Source organism: Euprymna scolopes, chromosome 6, assembly GCF_053919585.1.
Source record: "Euprymna scolopes isolate OS-2025 chromosome 6, ASM5391958v1, whole genome shotgun sequence".
In the NCBI taxonomy this organism is placed as follows: domain Eukaryota; kingdom Metazoa; phylum Mollusca; class Cephalopoda; order Sepiida; family Sepiolidae; genus Euprymna; species Euprymna scolopes.
This window is the reverse complement of record NC_136487.1, coordinates 175401317-175425872: the sequence shown is the minus strand read 5'-3', so window position 1 is coordinate 175425872 and position 24556 is coordinate 175401317. Positions and strand designations below refer to the sequence as shown.

At 38.7% G+C, this 24556-nt stretch overlaps 1 protein-coding gene across 1 annotated transcript in view; it reads right to left on the bottom strand.

The window, feature by feature from the left end:
• The window catches only part of LOC145278290 (uncharacterized), a 46294-nt gene extending 22450 nt beyond the window's left edge, over positions 1-23844 (bottom strand). The window contains exon 1 of the mRNA XM_080130583.1: positions 23362-23844. Within this exon, the coding sequence (XP_079986709.1) occupies positions 23362-23844 (483 nt within the window). The remainder of the gene's footprint in view (positions 1-23361) is intronic.
• Between the last annotated feature and the right edge of the window lie 712 nt (positions 23845-24556).

The following is a 24556-nucleotide window of genomic DNA, read 5'->3' as shown; positions in this document are numbered from 1 at the left end:
TGTCAAGGCAGGATAGGCTGTTTTTAGCAACTCCTGCCCAGATATGGCAATAGTATTCCATCCTTGGACGTACTTGGCTTTTATATAGATAGAGAATTGTATCAGTAGTGAGATATCTTCTGGAGCGGTAGAAGGATCTCACCATCTTTCCAGCGACCTTGGCAACAGACTTGATGTACATGTTCCATTTCAGATCAGGAGTGAAGGTCAAACCCAGAAGCTTGTCAAAACACAGGGCCTCACCCAGACGAGAGCCATCCATCACAATTGATGCCAGATGGGGATCAGAGCGTTGATGATGTAAAGATAGGAGTTTGGTTTTAGATGCATTAAAGGTAACCAGCCACGTCTTCCCCCACTGAACCACTTGTTCGAGATCAGAGGAATCAGAGAGAGAGAGCTGTGTCATCTTCAGCCTTTGATGTGTTGCCGTAGATGGTCGTGTCATCATCATAGATGTCAATGAATGATTTAAGTATGTGTTTAAGGAGATCATTGATGTAGATCAGGAAGAGAGTTGGGCCCAGGATTGACCCTTGAGGAACTCCAGCATTAATACTGCAGGCCTCTGATTTTTGTCCATCGACCACTACTCTTATGAGCCTATCAGAGAGAAATGATTTAATAATAGAGAGAATATTTCCAGTTATACCGTAGCTGGAAATCTTGTGAAGTAGGCCTTTATGCCATACCTTGTCGAAGGCCTTCGATATGTCAAGAGCAATTGCCCTAGAAAGGAAGCCTTTGTTAAGAGATTCACTAATCCTATGAGATATAACCATTAGCAAATCTGCGGTAGATCTTGCAGAATGGAAACCATATTGCATGTCACTAAGAAGGTTATTTCTGCTGAGGTGGTTGACTATTTCTCTATTTAATATGGATTCCAGCAACTTACTCATGACACACAGGAGACTTATTGGTCTGTACTGAAAGGGAGATGACTTATCACCTGAGTTCTTAAATACAGGGCATACTGACGAGGTTTTCCAGGGTGTTAGAAAGCACTTCTCCTTAAGGCAACGCTTAAACAGTTTGGTAAGTATGGGAGCAAGTACTGGTTGAAGCTTTTTCAACACTATAATTGGGATGCCGTCAGGGCCAGTTGCTTTACTAGAATCAAGGTTCTTGATTAGCTTGGCGACCTCATGCACAGATATTTGTATGTTCCCTAGCATGTTCTGTGTTATAGGAGAAAATATGGGGTGTTGATGGCCTTCGTTGCATAGAGTAGAATTAGCTGCAAAGTTCTTGGCAAATAGTTTGGCCTTGTCTGAAGCTGACGAAATGACCTCTGGTCCGTTGATAATCGTTTGGATAGAACGCACACTTCTGTTCAAGATCCTATTTGTTATTTGCCAAAACTGGTGGGAACCAAGCCGCTGATCAGCTACTTTGGATTTAACAGACTGGGCATATAGCTCTCTTGCATTTTTTATTACTCTTTTACAGTGGTTGCTTGCGTTCCTGAAAGCAGCTTTAGTCTCAGTACATCTATTACGTTGGTAGCTATGGAAAAAGTGATTTCTGTGCGCGATGGCAGCAGCACCTTCAGGGGAGAACCATGGCTGGCTGGTAGGGTTTTGTTGGAATTTTTTAGATGGTATAAATCGGTCTATGCCTACAATTAACCATTCGGTCAGGTCTGATACTGTAGAGGACACATCCTTTTTAAACATGGAATGAAGTAGTAGATCAGATATAAATGTACGGAAGCTATCCCAGTCAGCCATAGAGTATCGGTATACAGTACGGTGGAGGGGTACGTCTGGGGACTTATTGCATTTCATTTTATCTTAACTGATACAACGGAGTGGTCAAAGGATCCTAGAGGGAAGAAAATGGAACATGAACATAGCTCAGAGGAAGTTGAGAGAAAAAGGTCTAGGAGGCTTGCATCGGGCACATGGGTGGACTCGCGAACAATCTGAAGGAGGTCATAATCAATGGCAAAATCATGACAAAACCTCCCCTCATCGTCCGTCTTATTTGAATGGGTCAGCCATTCCACATTATGGACGTTGAAGTCACCACAGATGTGGATATTAGCCGAGGGATGTGCAGACAGGATGTGGTCTATTTTCTCAGATATGCTCTTAAAGATAGTAACTCTGCTGTTGTGGGGCCGATAGAGGGCAAATATAAATGCAGTGGTGTAAGCAAGTGCAACCGGGAAGCACATATAGGGTAAATTAGGATCTTCTCTAGAGATATCACTACCACATGGGAAACCATCTTTAATGTAGGCACATATTCCATGCTCATGGCGATCTTGGGGGTCAGATTTAGATGTTAAGTTGGAGTATCCGTTCATTATGAACTCATCTAGGGAAGTGGTCGGCCCTATTTCAGTTTCGCTTGTTTGAATTTATTGCATTTGTCTTATTCATTTTTCGATTTTGATGGCCACATTATAGACGGAGGTAGCAAAAAAAAAAAAAAAAAAACACTTTCAAATTTTGAAAAACGTGGAATTATTATTTTAACAATCAAAAATGAATAACAAAATTATCGAACTGTTTTTTAATGATTACAAAACATCAGTTTGATAATGTTGTGAAACTTTGAAACGTTGGCAAGTTTTTGAACTTGAGATATTGAGTATTTGCTTTAGCTCTTTACATCAAGTGGCTTCATGCCTTGTCTTGAGCGATTTCCATTTTATATATAATGGAAGATCCTGAAACCCCCTGAGAATAAATTATTGTTACTCAGTCTATAAAATCTATATTCCTATAAATTCGTTTTTCTTTTGTGTGTATCGATATTCATATTAAAAAACCCTATTTTCTATTTATTTCAAAAGAAAATATAATTTTCTTATAGATGGGTTGTGGGAGTGCATTGACTCGCAAAAGATCTAGCTAATTAGCATATTCTTTTAAACATTCATTTTAATTAATTCCCTATTAGTTGCTTCGGTTTTCTAATCGTGTACGAAAAACGTCTGGAAACTTATTGAAGGCATCTTCTATCTATCTTCTATACTCCGATAAATTCGTTGTTTTTTTTTGTGTGTATTGATATTCATATTAAAAACCCCGCTTTTCTATTTACTTAAAAAGAAAATACAATTTTCTTATATATGGGTTGTGGAATTGCATTCACCAGCAAAAGATCTAGCTAATTTGCATATTTTTTTAAACATTCATTTTAATTAATTCCCTATTAGTTTTTTCGGTTTTCTTATGGGATGATCATCTTTAGTTAACTATTACGTGTAATTATATTCATGCAGATATTTTACTTGATTTATACTTGCATAATATTTGCGTAAAAAGTTTATAGTAATTAAATATTTATGTATACGTATATATTTTTGTTTAATCTATCTATCTATCTATCTATCTATCTATCTATCTATGAACGTGTCTGTGTCTGTATGTCTGTGTGTGTGTACATTTCCCTACGCAATAACTCTGTCAATTTTTAGTCTACAGACTCGACATTTAATATACAGGCTACTGAGATTTGGGAAAATCCTTGTGATCCGTTTTTAGCCAGAAATTTGACTGTTAAGGGGTTAAAGTTCAACGATTTGACCGTTGAGAACTCTACCGAACTCCTCCGACAATTTTGGGTCTAAACACTTGAAATTTTAGATATAGGTTCCTTGGACATGGATCTAACTTCATAACTTGATTTGAGCCCCAAGCAATAAATGTTAAGGGGGACATAATAGGGGTCAAATTTTTTTTAAATTTTACCTCTGCGGTCTCTACCAAATTACTCAGACACTTTCTGGTCTAAACATTTGAAATTTTACATAAAGGGTATTCAGAGATAGGGCAAGCTTTTTCATCGGTTTGGGTAGAAAATTTTAGTTACCAATATATAAATGTCTGTATGTATGTGTGTTTGTGTGTATGTATGTGTGTGTTGGGGTGGAGAGGGCTCCCGTAAGCCGTGGTGAAGGCAACCTTTCTAGGAGAAGCAAATCTCGGATTAAAAAAAAAAAACAAAGCGGGAGACCAGTACCCGCATTAAGCTGGTCTACAGTTTAACTTGTTGCTGGCTATCTTGCTCTTGCTTGTTGCTGGATCTCAACATTTTAAACCAAGAGAGAGACTTAGCTGTCGTACAAACCTAAGACTCTGTAACATCATCTGTGTATAGATACTTCCTCAGGCATTTGTCTATAAAAATGGTCCTGTGGCGATGGAAAAGTTGTGACGTGTGGAGGCTTGAAACGCTGGACACATGTAATAATTGATCTCAATGACCGTTTTCAGTGTCATGCCTGCTTGTACGTGTGAATTCACCAGTAGGACTAAAAAAAAAAGTCATTTTTGGGCTCATGGACTGAGGGAGTGGAACTCGTCTCACAAGACGTTGCAATCATCATCATGTATGTATGTATGTGTGTTTGCATGCGTGCCTAAAACTTTCAACAGAGATCAGTATCGTTTTGAAGGTTGACCTTTCAGATGACAAATATCGAAAAATTGGTTAAAAACATTAATATCTTAACTTTCAACTGGGCACTTTTCTACGGGGGGGGTCGCTTTTTTGCCGATATTTTTGAAAGCCATCCTCTCCTTTCTATTGTCTAGCCTTAATTAAAATCTACGTCACTTCCGGTTTGGCGGTGATTGTAACGACAAAGACGTCAGGTTTTTTCCCCCGTTCTTTTTCGTCCTTCGCGGTACGGGTTCGAGCCTTCCTTCCTACTACCACTTTTTTTTTTTTTTTTTTGCTCAACATACACATCCAAACACCCAGGCAACGCCGGGCTGAAGTGCTAGTACACTAGAAAGCAGTAATCGAACGATCAGTTAATTTTGATACTTCAGCATTCAAGATACGTTCAAGTGTCAAGATTTGATTTGTTAACTTGTACTGCTGTACAAAAGACTTGTTATAACTTATTCTGTTTGTCGAATTTCATTTCGTCTGATTGATTTATACTGATTACATTCCCCATGGATATATTGGCAACGAAGGATTTATGAATGAAACCAGTATAATCTGCAACAGATTGGCGGAAGAAGATTCGACTACGAACTTCCACCCAATCTATATAAGATTTGAAACTGAGAACTCAATTGTGAGCTTGCGACAAAATTATACAACAGATTTGACGACAGGGAACGAACTTTCAATTTGTCAAACTTTGACGAACGACGTCTTTTCTGTCATTGTATAAAATGGACGATGGAAGGAAAAATAATGTTGGAGTATATCATCCTAATTTAGCCGGCGACAGGACGTGCGAAATAATCTGATTCACTTAAAAAAAAAAAAAAGACTTTAATGCACCAGGATATATAGCAAAAAGAGAAACTATCAAAAAAAAAAATTTTTTTTTTTGAATACAAAAAAACTAATCAAATAAAAACTACCGGTTGATAAATTTTCCGCTTTTCTAGCGACCAACCTGTATTTTAAGCGATTAAGACATGCACCTTATATTTAAAAACTAGAAAGCGGTGAACTTGCCTGTTCGTAAAATACGCTTAAATATGATATTTTAATACATGCAGATTTCGTAATTATTATTATAGACCCAATTCTCTATTCAATATATATATATATATATATATATAAATATATATATATATATATATATATATATATATATATATATATATATATATATATATATATATAGCATTGATTTCAAAAGTTTTAAAAAATGACTTAGGATGTTGAGTATTCGTCGATAATACCATAGGATTTAATCTTCATGTAAATGGTTCACACCTGGTGCACACCTGCATTCACAGAACTGTCAGTCTATGGAACACAATACTGTTGGGCCGCTTCCCAGCAGACTATAACACGGTCGTATTGAAAACTAATGTAAATAAGTTCTTGTTGAGCCGTCCTCTTAAATAATTAAACTCTACACAAGTTCCATCATTACCGATTATCACGGTGTTGTCTCATAGTTTATCCGACAGTCATTAACTCTTGTCTCTGAGTGGCCCTTGGGCCTTGATAAGCGATAACCCCTAGATAATATAAAAAAATCCCTTTGTGGTATGTATCCTCCTACCGGTCGTATCAACATCATTATTTATTTATTTTGTGCGAATATTCATTTTTACTCCCGTTCACCCCTAACAAGGCATATCACCACTTGAAAGTAAAGTGCTACTTATTGGGACGATGCCCAGAAAAGATTAACAAGATGATGATTTGCATTACATTTGAACTTCTGGATATCAGTATAGTAAAGGAAGTAGGTAGCAGGAAGGGAATTCCAAAGTCTAGCTATTTGAAGGAATAAGCTATTAGAGCAGAAATCTTTCTGGCATTTAGGGACCTCAACAGTGAAGGGGCGTGATTTTGTTGCTAAGCATGTATGTCGATGGGGCGCAATTGCAATGAATTCATCAAAGCATATTCCATAAAAATATTTGTAAAACAGGCACAGAGATGCAACATTGTGGCGATGGGACAGGGGTTGGAGCTTAGTTGACAAAGTGGGACCTATTAGATAGAAGAGTTTTTATTTTGGACCTTATCCAAGAGGGAGAGATTCGTGGTAGATGCACCAGCCCAGATGTGGCAACAATACTCCCTGCATGAGTGAATGGTGGCCTTGTAGGAGTACAGGATACTCTCAGGTGTGATTTAAATATTACTTTTTCTGAGCATTTCTGATTATTTGTGCATGTATATGTGCGAGTAATTTTTATTTTACAGTGTCGATGAAAGTTTTTTTTCAGTATTAATTTAGATGTTGATGTTTTCTGAGAGATCTTATATAAGTCGACACGTGACCATAAGGCCATCTACAACTTTGTAGATGCTTTTGTAGCGAGGAGTTCTTTTTTCAGGGTAAAAGTGCTTGCCCCACGCACAACCTTCCCAGAAGGTACATACGAGGGCGTGCAATACGTGCAATAAGTAATGCCCCTGACCCGCTTCCCATAGCAGTAGAGCAACGAAACTTGCCACAGTTATTAGTCTTTCTCTGCATAGGAACCACCCAGAGTTATGCATTTCTCCCATCGTTTGATGCAGCTCTGGACACCGTTTTTGTAGAACACCCCAGGTTGGTCCTCCAACCACAACGTGACTACAGAAATCAAGGCTGCATCATCTGGTAAACGCTTTTCTTTCAAAAATAACTTCATAACTGGGAAGAGGTGAAAGTCAGAGGGTGCAAGGTTAGGAGAGTAGGGAGGATGGGGAAGGATTTCATAACCATACGTCCGTGCTTCTGATCTGGCGACATGCGAGTTGTGGACTGGGGCGTTGTCCTGCACTTGCCCCGTCTCTTGATTTTAATAGCTACCCTTAATTTCCTCAAAGGTGAAGCATAATATGCTCCTGTAATTGTGGTATCCTTTGCCAGGAAATCTGTCATCAGTACTCCGTCCTGGTTTCAGAAGATTGTGAGCATGACCTTGCCAGCGGAGGGATGCACCCTTGCCTTCTTTGGAGGTGGTGAGTCCAAGTGCTTCCACTGCATTAACTAGGCTTTGGTCTCTGGATCAAAGTGATGGACCCAGGTTTCATCCTGTGCAACTAGTCTTTTAAAAAACTTTGTCTCATCTTCTTGGCACATCTCCAAATTCATCCTTAAGCACTCAACGCGTTCTCGTTTCTGGAATAGTGTGAGCAACCTGGGAATCCATCTGGCAGACACCTTATGCATATGCAAATGGTCATGAATGATAGTTTCCACAGACCCTGTACTAATCTTGACATCTTGGACTATTTGGCGAATAGTAATGCGCCGATCTTCCAAAATGGCAGTCTCAACTTGACGGACAGATGCCTCATCAATGGCAGAAGGGGGGTGGTGACCAGGTCTGGGAGCTGTTTCCACAGACTTCCGGCCATGTTTGAATTCATGATACCAGCGTTTTACAAGGTCATATGATGGGGCATTATCACCATAAGTTTGTTTCATTTCATCAAAAGTCTTTTGTGGTGTGCGTCCTTTGAAATACAAAAACCGGATCACTGCTCGACATTCGACAAGCTCCATTTCACACCTGACTCAGTTCAAACACCCGTAAAACATAAACCACAATTAGTTCAGAGCTGTAATTTGCCACATAACCCGTAGAGATATAAATCATTGCACATGCAAAATTTCAGCTAGATCAGACAACTGGAAGTGGGTCAGGGGCATTACTTATTGCACGCTCCTCGTACAGCACGTCGCCTTTCCAAATAGTCACCCATCTGGTACTGGCCAGGCTCAACGTTGCTTAACTTTTGTGATCTGGCGAGAACCGGTGCGTCAACGTGATTGTGTCGTACCTTGTTAATTGTGTTTCACATTATTTCGCAGATCATAAACCACGTGCATGCAAATACTATTAAAATAAACCATGTGTATGCAAATACAATTAAAATAAACCACGTGTATGCAAATACAATTAAAAGAAACCACGTGTATGCAAATACAATTAAAAGAAACCACGTGTATGCAAATACAATTAAAAGAAACCACGTGTATGCAAATACAATTAAAAGAAACCACGTGTATGCAAATACAATTAAAAGAAACCACGTGTATGCAAATACAATTAAAAGAAACCACGTGTATGCAAATACAATTAAAAGAAACCACGTGCATGCAAATACAATTAAAATAAGAAATACAGTTATTTAAAATGCTTACTTGTTTTCATCGACCAACTAAGAAGTTACGTCGAACAGTCGGACGAAGAAAATTCCAGAAAAGATGAAGCAACAACTCAACATCGACGCCCCCCCCCCCCCGTCCCATCACACACATTTTCTGACGAAACAGATGATCAGTTTCAAACCTGGAGAAATTTAATCAAGCGCACACTTTTGTTATCATTAACTCTAAACACTTTCGAAAACGGAAAGCAGATGGTCAAGTTTTTGATTTATATTTTTTTTTACATCGACTACGCCCCCCACCCCACTTTTTTTTATGTACCTTCGCATCTTTGAGATTTGACTTGTTAGTCAGTCGGTCTGCTATGCTTCAGTTTGGAATAACATTTTCATCGTTAAATTGTGTTAATTGGATAGACATACCTTCAGAATAGTGTGTGCGTGTGTCTATTTATATGTGTGTATGTGTTTGCGTATGTGTTTGTGAATGTATGTATGTGTATGCGTGTGAATGCGTTTGTGTCTGCATTTCTATGTATGTATTTTGGTTTCATTTTACTCCAATCGAAGTTCTCAGAATCCCCACTTCCTCTCACTAACACTTATTCTCTATAAGATGCGACAAAGATATTCGAATATTCCATTAAAGTTCTTTACATTTCAAACAATGAGTAAAAAAGTTTAAAATTTCCTTCCCCTAATCGACCATTTAAATTTGTTATAGCATATCTTTCTATTTTGGTCTCTTGGTCTTACTGCCCAGAACAAGAATTCGTCTAGTTTGATGAAGTATCTAGCTTCGTGCTATTAATTGAAATAAAATTCCTCATAAAAGCCATTGTGGGTTAGCTATTCTGGGGAGATTTTATTTGGGCCACGATTCTGTGTGATTTTGAAGATTTGGTCAGTTTATTTGTAGCGGGAAGAATCCTCATGCCAGGTTTTCCTGACAAACCCCCACACAAAAGGAACTTAGATACTCAAGAATAGAGTCTATTAGGCATCCAAGTTCTCTCCAGTATGTATGTGTGTGAATGTGTGTGTGAGTATATGTGTTGTATGTATGTGAGCGTATTTATATGTGCGTATGCACAACTGGCCACAGATTACACCATATTAAACCACTTATTGTTCAAGATAAGATGCAAACCAATTGCAACTATTAAAAAATCTCAATAATTTTATTTAGTATATAATTTAAGTACGGGGAGTGGGGAATTGTGTTTTACGGTATATCAACTCTTTTTGGTCTATATATATATTTTTTTTGTTTTGTTTGTTTGTTTTTGTTTGTTTGTTTTTTACTTGTATTTACTTCTCCCCGAAACAAGCCACATTACCATTGAAACGAAAGATGCAATTGTGATTAGGGCCAGATTTAAAAGGGGTATTCTAAGTAGGGAGTTATGCGGCAAATTGTTACATTTACATTTCTGAATATTGGTACAGTCGAAGAAACAGGGAGCCGGGACAGAATTCCAAAGTTAAAAAATAAGAGGCTTTACTTTTGGAGCAAGCCTTGTATATGTGTAATTTGTTATTTTAGAATTTTTGAGATGATGATTTGATTCTTCATATTATTTGACTTCTTCAAACTACTGTTCTCATCTTGAGTGTTATTTTCACAATGTTTCGGTCGATGTAAACTCCGACCTTCTTCAGGAGTATCTTGTTGAACACGGGAATCTTTCTGTTAAACTTCGAATTCTATATGGAATTTTAAACGGAACCCTTTATATAATCCACAGAAGTAGCATGCTCTTGTTCTGTCAGCCATGCCCGGGTAGAACTCCAAAATTATTCATAGTTGCATTTTAATTGTACGTATATTTAGGACTTTTACCCAGTCATGGCTGACAGAATGAGAAGATTTTAACCTGAGGATAAAATAAAGGGTTTCATTCGATACATGCAATAAATGCAATAAAGAAATCTTTAAACTTACATCAAAATTACATTTCAATAATTTTTGAGATGAGGATTAGTTATTCAGATTATTTGATTTTTTTCCGACTACTGTTCTCATCTTAAGTGCTATTTTCACAAAATTTCGGTCGATGTAACCACGACTTTTTTCAGGTATATCTTGTTGAACTCGGGAATCTTTCTGTTGAATCTGCACGAATGAAAGTCATCTTACTGTTCACTGTTCTTCTTTGTCTATAATTCTTACTTCATCCCATTAAGGGTAGATGGTTTCTCTTTTCCCTCCATATGTGGTCAGCCATACCCAAATTTTCCATCTCTCCACATATTACAGCTTTTCGATGTTGTTCTAACCTTATTTTTAGTAGCGTAACATGTCTCATCTTTATATATTATTTTTATTGGAATCCTGAACTATCTGAAGAAGGCCAGAGGATGAGTTGGTCGAAACATGGTGAAACAACAACAACTATGAAGATGAAGATAACAGTCCGAAAATAAATAAATAAATATACAAATTACTCATCTCAAAGGATTCCAATGAAAAATAATATGTAATACCATTCGGTACGGACCCAACGATGGAAAACTTGATAAGAACGAAAATTTGGATTTATAAGATCCAAAAAATCCAACAGGATAACAGTCCGCAAATACATAAATATCTCTCATCTTTATATCGGTTTCCACATTTACGTTGAATCTAATACAAGCAGTTCTTAGTCATGATTTTTTTCCATGCGAGGCTTGACTTGCACAAGATACAGATTCTCGAGTTCGACAGAAAGATTCCCAAGTTCGACAGAAATATTCCAGAGTTCGATAAGAAACACCTGAAGAAGGTCGGAGGTTACATCAGCGGAAACGTTGTGAAAATAACACTCAAGACGAGAACAGTAGTCTGAAGAAGCCGAATTGAAGAGGCGAATTGTGGCTTTGTAAAGATATAAGATGCTCTCTGATGGGAGTAATTTTCTAGTATGGTAGAGGGAGCCCACCTTCTTTGCAGCAGCAACAGAAAAACTCACAAAATCATTGTTTAGCTTTAAAGTTTGTTTTGTTTATTTTGTTTTGTTTATTCATTGACATCAACGTGTTCGTATTGAATTAGCAAAATGAAGCGTGTAAAACAACACCCCCTCACGTGGTGTCCATTTTTAGTGATGCATATCTGAACACGTGCTTGCAAGTTGCACTATCCAGCTGTGCTCTATTGATTTAGACGACTTTCACGTGAATCGCTTGTGGATGTGATTTCAACGAATGCTAAAAACACAAATGGTTTTACTTGTTCACTCTCTCTTTGTCACTCCCGTAAGTCACCAAGTTTTCACATGGACGTGTTAAATCAAAGAATTTTCAACCAATGGAAATTTTTCAAAAGCTACAAAAAGTAAGATCTATGCGTGAATGGAATAAGCCAGTGTGAAGTTAGAAATTTCTGTCAGAAAAATCGGTTTTTGAGAGACATGCGAACAAAAGGAACCCAAGAACGTCTACTCAACAACCCATCTCGTGTCTTTGGGGTGACAAAGCGAAAGAAAACAATAACTCACGTATCCAGCCTTTCATCATTTGTGAACATTTACACACACATTACAAGAAAAAAGGTAAACGCACACATATACACAATGTCACGCTGCCTAATACACTGTGAACATATTGATTTGTAACTAATATTCACTCAACTTTTTTTACACAAACACGTGTTGAACTATGAACATTTGCTAACATGAAAATAACTTTTATATTCTTATTTCTTATATAAAAATGTTTTCTAATAATATTTCGTATTTCTCCAATTTTTCATTTATAAAACGCTGCTTATGTTTTAGGTAGCACTTACTAACTGGTGACCCTTCTATTATCTTAATGTTTACTTTTATTTTCATTTCACTACGTATATTCCATATAAATATCCTTCATTTTCTTCCTTCACTAAATCATAACTGTTATATCTGTCCGTATTAGATGTCAGTGTGGTTTTGGTTATACACAAAAATACCCTAAGATGGCTTCTACCAAGGCCAGGGACTATGACAAACACTTCCGTCAAATCATCCAATATACATGGTTTACACTCATGCACATGGGCTTTGAGTTTTTCTCAACTAAAAATCACCTCATTAAGATGAAAACGAGGTTCTGTAGTGCCGTTCCTGGCTTCGGATTGTATTTTTTGGTGATGGTAACGTCTTTGAAAAGTTGCAAGAACAATTAAATATGCATATAGTGAAATTTGTGAATAAAAAACATGGAACCTTTGTGTTGCTGCTCTTGATTTCAGATAGTATATTTTGGTGACAGCAACGTCTTTGCAAAGTACCCAGAATAGTGCTAACGAATAATATACATGTAATTAAATTAGTGGATGTAAAAATATGGATAAAAATATGTATATGAAGGGGTCACCAATTAGCAAGTGCTAACTCAACAACGGAAATTTTGAAATGAAAGCGAGAAAATATGAATTAACAATCAAAATATATTTATATCAACAATTTTACAGAAAATAAAATATACTTTGAAAGACCAAAATTTGAGAAGTTTTAAAGTTCTTGAATAAGAAGTAAAATAAAAGCATAAAAAATTTTGTTTTAAAATTTGGTCATGGGTAAATGTGTGTATGTGTATCTTCTTAGTGACTCTAATCACTGGAGACAAAGGAATTTCAGCGTGGGGCATTCCTGTCTTGAGTGTTGTTGAAGTTGAGAGTCGAGGCTTTTTTTTTATATACATGGTGGTCACCACTTATCAAGGCCCGGAAGCCACTCGGGAATAAGGGTTATTGCGTGTATAGTACGATGTGAGAGAGAGAGAGAGACAGACAGACATACGTATTACAGTTCTGTGGATTCTTATAACATATTAGCGACAGAGACAGGGTGATCAGTTCTTTTAACACAGGAGGGGAACAATCGTTACTTATGATGGAGAGAGACATTACTTGGAAGGGGTTTATACAAAGTTCATATTAAGATGATCAACACATTACCTTCAATCGTTGAATGACGACACGAAGACAACAGTTACAAAAATCGATGGTGATTCTTTATTTCATTTGACCGATCGAAATGATGATTGCCGTCAGGAATTCAAATTCGTTTCTACATGGTTAATTATTTTTTTTTTTACATAGGCATCAGCACTTATCAAGGCCCAAAGACCATTCGAGGATAAGGGTTAAGAGTGTACAGTAGTCAATTGAACAATATAGTAATTGGTAATAATAGAAATTCGGTAAATTTGTTAAGTGGAACGGCTCATGAGGAATTTGTTTACGTTGGACTTGAAGACAATCAGATTGTAGTCAGCTGGAAAGCAGGAGAAGGGAAAACAGTTCCACAGGCGTGCAGTTCTAAGAAAGAAGCTTTTTTCATGGAATCTATGTTTAGGTTTAGGCACAAATAAAGAGTGGGGGGAATTATTGATCGTGTTTTCAGCTAGACGAGTGTTTCTTGTGAAAGTTTGGCGAGGGGAGACCATAGATTGAAGCTCAGTCGAGCACTTGCCATGAAAATAACGATAAAGCAGAGACAAACTCGCAACATCTCTTCTGTGAGATAGAGGTTGCAGAGAAGAGAAAAGGACATCTCCTACGAGGCTACGAAGTCTATTTTGAACTCTATCAAGGCAGGACAAGTCCTTTCTAGCAGCTCATGCCCAAATGTGGCAACAGTACTCCATCCTTGGACGTACCTGGCTCTTATATAGATAGAGAATTGCATCAGCAGTGAGATATTTATTGGATCGATAGAAGGATCCCACCATTTTTCCAGCGGCTTTGGCAACAGATTTAATGTATGTGTTCCATTTCAGGTCAGGGGTAAAGGTCAAGCCCAGAAGCTTGTCAAAACATGAGGCCTTTCCAAGACGAGAGCCATTCATTTCAATTGATGCCAGATGGAGATCAGAGCGTTTATGATGTAAAGATAGGTTTTAGATGCATTAAAAGTAACCAGCCACTCCTTTCCCCATTGTACCACGTGGTCAAGATCAGAGGAGAGAGAATCGGAGAGAACTTAGTCATTTACGGTCTTAGATCTGCTACTATAGATAGTAGTGTAGTCAGCATAAATGTCTACGAATGATGTAAGGATGTAATTTGGAAGATCATTAATGTAAATCAGGAAGAGAGTTGGCCCCAGGATGGAACCCTAAGGGACTCCAGCATTAATACTGTGAGCTTCTGATTTCTGCCCATCAACTACTACTCTTATGAACCTATCAGAGAGAAATGATTTAATAATTGAGAAGATATTTCCAGCTATAGGATAGCTGGAGATCTTGTGAAGTAAACCTTTATGTCATACCCTATCAAAGGCCTTTGATATGTCAAGAGCAATTGCATTCGAAAGGTTGCCTCTGCTGAGCGATTCACTAATCCTATGAGATATAATTGTAAGCACATCTGCTGTAGATCTAGCAGAACGGAAACAATATTGTGTGTCACTAAGAAGGTTATTTTTACTAAGATGGTTGATTACTTCTGTATTTAACACAGATTCCAGTAACTTACTCATGGCGCAGAGAAGACTTATTGGCCTGTACTGAGAGGGAGATGAGCGATCACCTGAATTCTTAAATACAGGGCATACTGGTGAGATTTTCCAGAGTAATGGGAAGCAATTCTCCTTAAGACAACGTTTAAACAGTTTTGTAAATATGGGCGCTAGTTTTGGCTGAAGTTTTTTTGAGTACTATAATTGGAATACCGTCAGGGTCGGTTGCTTTACTGGAATGAAGGTTTTTGATTAGTTTGGCAACATCACGAACAGATATTTGTATATTACATAGCGTGTTTTCTGATACAGGAGGAAATATTGGGGGTTGGCGACCTTGGTCGCAAAGAGTAGAATTAGCTGCAAAGTTCTTGGCAGAGTTTGGCTTTGTCTGATGCTGACGAGATTACTTCATGTCCATTGATGATAGTTGGGATGGAGCACACGCTTCTGTTCAGGATTCTGTTTGCTATTTGCCAAAACTGGTGGGAACCAAGCCGCTGCTCAGCTACTTTGGACTTGACGGACTGAGCATGCAACTCTCTTGCATTCTTTATTACTTTCTTACAATGGTTGCTGGCAGTCCTGAAAGCGGCTTTAGTCTCAATACATCTATTACATGGAAAGTAATGGAAAAAGTGATTTCTGTGCATAACGGCAGCAGCACATTCTGGAGAAAACCATGGCTGGCTGTTAGGTTTTTGCTGGAACTTTTTCGAGGGTATGAAACGGTCTATACCATACAATTAACCATTCCGTCAAGTCTGATACTGTAGAGGGCACATCCTTTTTAAACATGGAACACAGAGGTAGATGTGATATAAATGTATGGAAGCTATCCCAGTCAGCCATAGTTTATCGATATACTGCACGGTGGAGTGGTACGTCTGAGGACTTATTACGTTTCATTTTTATCTTAACTGATACAACAGAGTGGTCGGAAAATCCAAGAGGAAACAGAACGGAAACTGAACATAGTTCAGGGCAAGTTATGAGAAAAAGGTCTAGGAGACTCACATACTGGCCATCAGTGTCGGGCACACGGGTGGGTTCATGAACAATCTGAGTGAGGTCATAAGCAATGGAGAAATCATGACAGAGCCTCCTCTCATCATCAGTCTTGTTTGAGTGGGTTAACCGTTCCACATTGTAAACATTGAAGTCTCCACAGATATGAATGTTAGCTGAAGGATAAGCAGCTAGGACTTGAAAGTAAATATAAACGCACTACTGTGAGCTAATGCAAACCGGAAGCACATATAGGGTAAGTTAGGATCTTCTCTGGAGATGTCCCTACCACATGGAAAGTCATCTTTAATATAGGCAGATATTCCATTCCCATGGCAATCTTGAGGGTCAGATTTGGAAATTAAGTTAGAGTATCCTTTAATTACGAACTCATCTAGGGAAATAGTCTGTCCAATGGCAGTTTCACTTAGGAATAATAGGTCTGGTTTAGTCTCCTGTAATTGGGTTTCAACCTCTGGAAGATTAGAACATAGACCCCGGATGTTGGAGAAGGAGACATGTTAGTGCAGGTCTGCGTTGGAAGTTGGAGATCCGGGTTTAATTGTGTATTTTTTCTTGAAACTTGTCATGATGAAGTTTTGGAATTTGTGGACTCAATCGACAGACTTGCTTAGAGCAGGACAGAGAGGGAAACTGAGAGAAAAAGAAACAAAGAATTTTTTTTTGTAGCACATGATAAGGTAAAGCCGTAACAATTACCCACTAATATGGCATCAAAAGGCCCTATCAGAAGCTACTGCATGGTCCAGAATCCATTCATCAAATGGCAATACAGCAGCCCCAGTACTTTGCACCTGCTGATAGGACAGCCTCCTTAGTGGTTAATCCAAGGATCATGTCCCTGACTATCAGGCGGATAACGTCAGCCCAGATAAAACGTTTACCTCCAGCACCCTTACTAGTGACATGGCTACAAGGATAGACATAGAAACAGAGAATTTCTGACATCTCTGGCGGCTGTTCGTGCAAAATACTGCCAACCTTGAATACAGCTTTTTCTTCTCCCTTTGTCAGAAAAATCACTCATTAAAAAATGATGACTGATGGACAAATAAAGAGAAGCGAGAGTAACGGGAGCATCTAATGCATCTAAAATGCGTTCTCTACTCTCCATTAAAAAAAATTATTAAGTATTATACTTAATAAAAGTCCAATTGGTGGTTTTAAGGGAAAGTATGGTGATAGATTACCCTTTCACGAACTGAAAATGAATACAATTGCCTAATCTATTTATGCAATCATCGAGGTACATATAATATACAATATTTATGGACGAGAAAGCTAAATAAAACATTCAGAAAATTAAAAATATAAAGTAAATACTGAAATAAAATGTAGTTATTAACATTTGAATCTAAAAAGAAACAAATTAAAATTAATATAATAGCTACTTATCTCGAAAGAGTTCCATCTAAAAAAAATTGAAATTACCTTTAAAAACATCAGCGTTCCAAAGACATTTTGTTAAAAATAACCGTTTAAACAAAGAAAAAAAAACATGTGATTGTATTCTGAACTGCGGCTAGTGCAGCTTAAAGAATTACGACATAAAAGAAAAGCCGAGAGGGGGGGGTCTTCCGAAAGTCAGCTAGTGACGTTTTAAGGAATTGCTAAATAAAAGGAATGCGGAGGGGAGGGGTGGGGGTCTGTAAAGAGCATATAATGCTTGAGTCTATGCTATCTTTAAGATCAACTTGGTAGATATAATAAACAACATTTATGGACGAGAAAGCTATTATTGAATAAAACAATCAGAAAAAAATAAAAATATAAATTAAATTAAAATGTAGTTATTAACATTTGAATCTAAAAATAGAAAAATTAAAATTAATATGGCAGCTACTAATCTCGAAAGAGTTCCATCTCAAATAAATTGAAACTGATTCAAAAAATTGAAACTGATAATGTTCTCCCTTCGCTTCTAAAGGGACCCTCCTCTGCTTGACCGCCGACTTTCGACTCTGACGACGCCGACTCTCCGACTGTCTCTACTGCTAAGCTCACTAAAACTAGCTCCTATATTGAGAAATTCCCTTTCCGCTATGACGTCAGATGTGTGGTTCAAAACATGACCAACTCACGTGGCTCACATGTTCTCCAAACATACTTCTGCAAACAAAGAATTCTCACTGACCTATTTTTCAATATATTTTTAAATTGTATTGTTCATTATTTTTTGAGCTGACCTTTTTAATTCAGTTTTCATAAAAGAATGAACAATTAAATTCTTTTTACAAACAACAATATCTAAACTATTTTATATGAAATTTACAATAGCGAAATTCTAACATTCCATTTTCTGAATCTATCTCTGAACCTGGCTTACCAGGTTCGAGTCTCGGCTTATCCTAATCTCATTTTCCACTCATCTAAAGTTCTTCTTACAGGAAAAGGGGACAGTCCTTTTTCCTATAACAGTTGAAGTTGAGAGTCGAGGCTCTGATTTCAGTTGACCAAGCCACTCTCTTGTTAATTTCACACAGGATTTTAGGTTTTAAACGATTTTTATTTGGTGGAAAATATTTTCAGTTCACAAGTTTATGTGAAAACTAACTTGATGAAGAGCGTGAATCTCAAAAAAGTAGAAAAAAAAAGCGGTTAAAGTTAGTTATGTTTTAGCATTCGCCTGAATTACATTTTGATGTAAAAATCCGATGCCAAATTGCCATAAAGAAGGAGAGAAAGAAATACAGTAAACCGAATGAATAAAGAAGAAGGGTAGATAATTATGCTCCTTCGTCTCGCACTTCAATTTCGAATCAACACACTTCTTCATATCAATAAAAGTAGGTTGTCAATTATCTTAAAATAGCTTCCATCTGGTGCAAAGTTACAAATTCCCTGGTTTCAGCTGTTACGAAATGAAAAATTTGAAATAACATCATTTTTTTTCAAGTGATGATCATAAGAGTTAATACATGTCAGATTGCGAGTGAGACCACACCGTTGTGATAGGTAATAGTGAAAACTGAGCAGATAATGATTATTTAACAGAATAGCTTAACAAGAATTTGTTTATATTGGACTTTAAATAACTATGTTATAGTCAACTGGTAAGCAACCCCGTGGGATTGTTTTCTATGGATGAGTAGTTCTAGGAATGACTCTGATGTCCGTGGGAGCCCAAGGGAAATATCTCCCGGGCCTCGACACAAAGCCTGTCTGATGTGTTTCACATTTTCTGAGTTACGTACCGTTTGTAGACTTCCCACCATATACCATCTGTTATTCATTAGCATACGAAGTGCATGAGTCCTAAGCAAGTATGTGTCATGCGTGGGAAGAGCTCGATTTTCAAGAATGTTTAATTGGCGACAAAACTTATGGTGAACTGCTGCGACATGTCCATTATTCTTCACGAAATTGTCAAAGACAAACACTCGTTGCTTTATCATAGACAGCGCCATGGTTTTACCAAAAAGAAGGAATATTAAATAACAGAATGATATTTGTCAAATATCTGCCCTCACCCCCAGGATGAGTAAGTCTTTGAAAAAAAAACAAAAAAAAAACGTGTATGCTCTCTGCCACACCCTGCATCTGTTTTATTATTTGGTATGAGTATGCTTCACAGCATAATCACGTTGACACACTGATTCCCATCAAATTACCAAAGTTAAGCAACGTTAAGTCTGGTCAATACTAAAATGGGTGACCATTTGGGAATACAAGGTGCTGTATGTGCTCTCCGCTTATCTCGGCATTTTTTCAGTAAGTCTTGGGCCTTTCCTTGCCACTGAATCCAGGCAGTGCTGATTCAGGAAAGGTGTGGTTGGAGATTGCGCAACCCTTGTCTCACAATAACATGTGCAGCTTAGCTGCACTGCAGCTACCCTTACAGAGGTGTCCATTGTCTTTTGAGACTGAATGGAGGCATCACATACTTTGTTTTAAACCAAAATATATATACACAACAATGTTTAAAAAAATATATAGAATCATGAAGTCTATCATTTGCCTTATACATGAAGTTCGATTTGTTTTTGTTTTTTTTGGGGTTTTTTTTTGGTGGGGGAGGGGGCGATGATCATTCAATTTTGGTTTGGTCTTTTTTAGTTAAACCTCAATTTCTTTTAAAAGCTTTTTATGTACAAAAATTCACGTGGGGAGTGGGATCACTTTTACAGATATTCAAAAAAGTAAGAAAAACCCTTGTGCTAAGTGTTAGGTTATCCATTGTTTTCAGGATGTTCCGATAAAAATCAAGATAGTCTCGAGATGGGACTCGGCCCATATATATATATATATACTATAGCTATGAAAAAAGGAAGGCGTTGTGTCACGATTAACACCAGTCGAACGATTCGAACCCGGCAACACGAACCATCTGGCTCGATTAGCAGAGACCGTATCAATTCGGTTACCATTAATCGCTTGAAATAACGTTGAATTTAAACACGTTAATTTTAAATGTTTTTACGTCAGTCAGACAGTGATCTAATCGTTATACGATGATCTATGCATAAGAGCTAAATTGACCGACTTTTAATTCAACTGAAAGTGCTCAACGATAAGAAACGAGTTTCTTAAAGGAGCTGTCATAATAATTTTTTTTACTATAATAATTTATATATATATATATATATATATATATATATATATATATATATATATATATATATATATAAATCTTTTTTTTTTCTTGTAGACTTGTTACTTCTTCTGGTCTATTTTATCGTCTGGCAAAGTGGTTGGAATCTCTTAGATTCGTCGCTCATTCTGGCCGTTTATTTATTTTACTTTTTTTTTGGGGGGGGAATCTGGTTCGTGTCATGTCGCATACTTTTTCCACTCCACAGATAATCATCTCCCCCCCCTCTCTCTCTCTCTCTCCCTCTCTCTCTCTCTCTCTCTTCCGAATCTGTCTCTCTGATTCCTCTCACAACTCTTCCCCTAAAAGTAAAATTGGGACGACGCCATATTTACGAAGGGAAAAATCGCGAAGATTCAGATTTCGAAAAAGCATTTTCTTTTGGTGTTGTTTTATTTTTATTATTATTATTATTATTATTATTATTATTATCATTATTATTATTATTATTATTATTATTATTTATTTATTTATTTATTTATTTTTACCTTATCTCCAAGGCAATCGAAAAGTTCCACGTCTGTCATCGGCCCCGACGCCGACGATCCCCCATCTTCTCTCCTGCCCTGCACTACCATTCCCGCTCCACCACCACCACTACACGAACTTTTTATTTCGGTCTTTCTTCTTGCTTTTGTCTGAAGTTTATGACTTTGTAATGGAAGTTTTATTCAAATGGTTTTCTTCTTTTCCTTTCTTTTTTATTAAACAACAGAGTTACCACTTATCAAGGCCCGAAGACCATTCGAGGATAAGTATTAATGAGTGTAAGGTGGTCAAAAGATCAGTTGTGGTGAAAATTGAGTAAAATTTTGATTATTTAAAAGGGGGAGGTTCAACAAAGACATGTTTGCATTGGACTTGAAGACGACCATGCTGTAGTTAGCTGGAAAGCATCTCACAATACAAAGTTCCACAAATGGACAATTCTAGGAAAGAAGCTGTGTTCATAAAATTTGCGTTTTGTTTTAGGCACAGAGTGAGGGGAATTGTTGATAGTGATTGTAGCTATGTGTTTATTGTGAATGTTTTGCACAGGAGGGTATATATTAGAGCTCGGTCGAGCATTTGGCATGAAAATAACGATAGAATAGAAATAGTCTAGCAACGTCTCTTGTGTGAGAAAGAGGTTGCAAGGAGGCAAAAAGGATATCACCTACTAGATTTCGAAGCCGGTTTTGAACAACCCCCTCCCCCACAATGTTTTTGCTTTCTTTTTTTCTTTCTTTTTTTCCTTCTTTTCGTTATTTTCTCAAATTCTCATTATTTGATTTTCTTATTATAAATAATTCTTTTTATCACTATTTTGACTCGAGTATATATCCGACACAGTTAATCAACTGAGAACCATATTACTCTATATAAAAGCATATAAGATATCAACGGATACACACTCTAGAATCAAAAAAAAAGAAAAGAATATGCTGTTGTCCTTGCTCTAATAATCATCCAGCAGAAACCGGAAGTCAAAAAGAGCAGACAATCTTGACTATTACCGATTTGTGTGTTGTTAAATGCTGTATACACAATTGTTTATGATTAATAAAGTTACAATCAGAAATCGGAATGAGTAAATTCCTAACACAAAATTATGCTTTCTCTTTTAGACCAATTCTTCTTTCGTATCTGGCGAACAGCAGGCGCTTGTCTTGCAATGTGCCAAAGATCGATAATATCTACATATTAATACGATAGCGTATGTGTTATTTTCTGTGTCATGTTTACATCCGGGTCGTTTAATTGTCATGTGAAGTTGAAGTCCAATTTAAACAAATTCAAAGTCCAAGGGACAGGAAAGCGGTTCGATCAGTACACACACAGACACGGTGACACGCCACCAACACGAACCAGCGTACACAATTACCAACCGGCCGTTCTTCCCTCACTCCTTGCCTATCAAAACGACCTGAATTTATAGTTATCGAAGACCAACTGATTTGCATATATGTACGAGATTTTGCGAGAGTTTCCGAGATCATACCATTACAAAACGCCGTCGGCTCCATCTTGGAATTCTTTTCTTATCCTAGCTTTGCAGCGATGACAAAGCACACATGCACACCTAGGTCGTTTGAACGGTAAGCCCTCATTTTCACAGCTTTTGCCACACTCCATCCTGATATCATTATTACAGAGGGGGCAGGGAGGTGGCGACCTCCTTCTTCGGGTGCTTCTGCGGAAAGGCAGACAGGGAGCCTTGTCTTCAGTTGAGCTCCAGTCCGCAGTCTGGGGATCAGTGAACTGGAGGCTGCCAATTTCAGTGCTGTCGTCGTCCGATGAAGCCGGCGTATACCAGAATGATGGTTCACTGGTCGTGGAACTCGTTTTACTTTCGTCACCGAGCGGCGGCTGCGCCTGTGATGCCGCTCGCAGGTCCCTGACGTGTCGGGGAACTCCATCAATCCGCACGGCTTGCGGGCTGATCACCTTGGTAACACGCCCGATTCCATAGCGCGTGGTGCATCTGCCACGGGGGTTCTTAACCCAGACGACGTCCCCCACATTGATACTATCTCGTGTCGCCTCTGGCTCGGGTAGAGGGCTGGCCTCTAACCCTTTCACCCTGACATGGTACCAGTGCAGCGCCTCAGCCGGCGCGGTAGAGGGCGAGACATCGTCCTTAGGGGTGACGTTGTACCAGTATAGCGCTTCAGGCACCGTACACCCCTTCCTAGCTGCAATGGTCTTGATGGCCCGGTGGTTCCGTTCCACGATACCGTTCATGCTAGGCACATGGGCACACCGAAATCGTAGTCGTACAATCCAGCCGTCTGTGAATTGCTTGAACTGCCCGCTAGCAAAAGCGGTGCCATTGTCGGTCAGTATTTCGGAAGGAGGGCAACGCTCAAAGAAGACATTTTCCAGTTCCCAGACAATGGCGGCCGTGTCCTGTCGGCGAAGTGGATCCCACAACGCAAACCTAGACGGTCCACAGTCAATCATCGTCAAAAAATCCCCGCCGTTGCGGTGGGTCACATCCACCGCGAGACTGTCCCAATTGTTCTTTACACTCAGTTTTCCCTTCTCCCACCGGGCAGGCGCCGGATCGATCGACTTGCAGGTTTCACAACTCCTCACCACTGATTCTACCTCCTTCCTTGACACACAGGGGTCGACCAGTCTAGCAAAGTAGAGAGTTCGGTTTACACCGGGGTGTCCACTCTGGCAATGGACGCCAGCAACATGGTCTGGTTTGAATCGACGCCCCACCGCGGTGCAGTTCACAGGTGCCGGTTCTTCCATTTCTTTCGGCAGGTCCAGCCAATGGCGCGGCACTCTGGTCAGCCGATCCACGCGATTCTGACAGGACTGTACTAGCATCACATCCACGACCAGGTTGTATTCCTTGATGGTTTCGGTTAGGGTAGCAAGCCACCTCCGTATGAGCATTTCGCCTGATACCTTTATCAGCAATCATGCCTTTCCACTCAAGGCATCGGTCGTCCACCGATACACACATGTGGAGTCTGTAACAATGTGCAGGACTCTGGCCTGCCAGTGTAGCGCCAGGTTGACCCCTTCACTGTGGCATCGAGTTCAGCCAGGTTGATGTGCCTGGCGTCATTTTCTGGCCGAAGCCAGCAGGCATCTTCCACGATAGATCCGTTGACCGCCAGAGCAACACCGAGGGCGAGCAAGCTGGCATCCACCCAAACCGTAAACTCGCCAGCCAATTCCGCATGGACACTGGTGGCTGGTCACCCGACCACTTCCAGGACACGGTCCAGGCGTTTGTGCCCCTGTCATATTTTGCGTGGAAGTCGGGTTCATCAAGTGATGGCTGCGCAGACTGGTGTCTCAAGTTGGGAGAACCTTACATCACCGGCGCCGTTTATGGTGATTCCGCCCAGCCGTGTAACGGAATCTATTCCAAGAAGAAGGTCATACCCCAGTAGTTCCCCGTCGACCACCAACGCCTTCACAGCCACCGGGGGGCCACTGCCAATGCTTACGT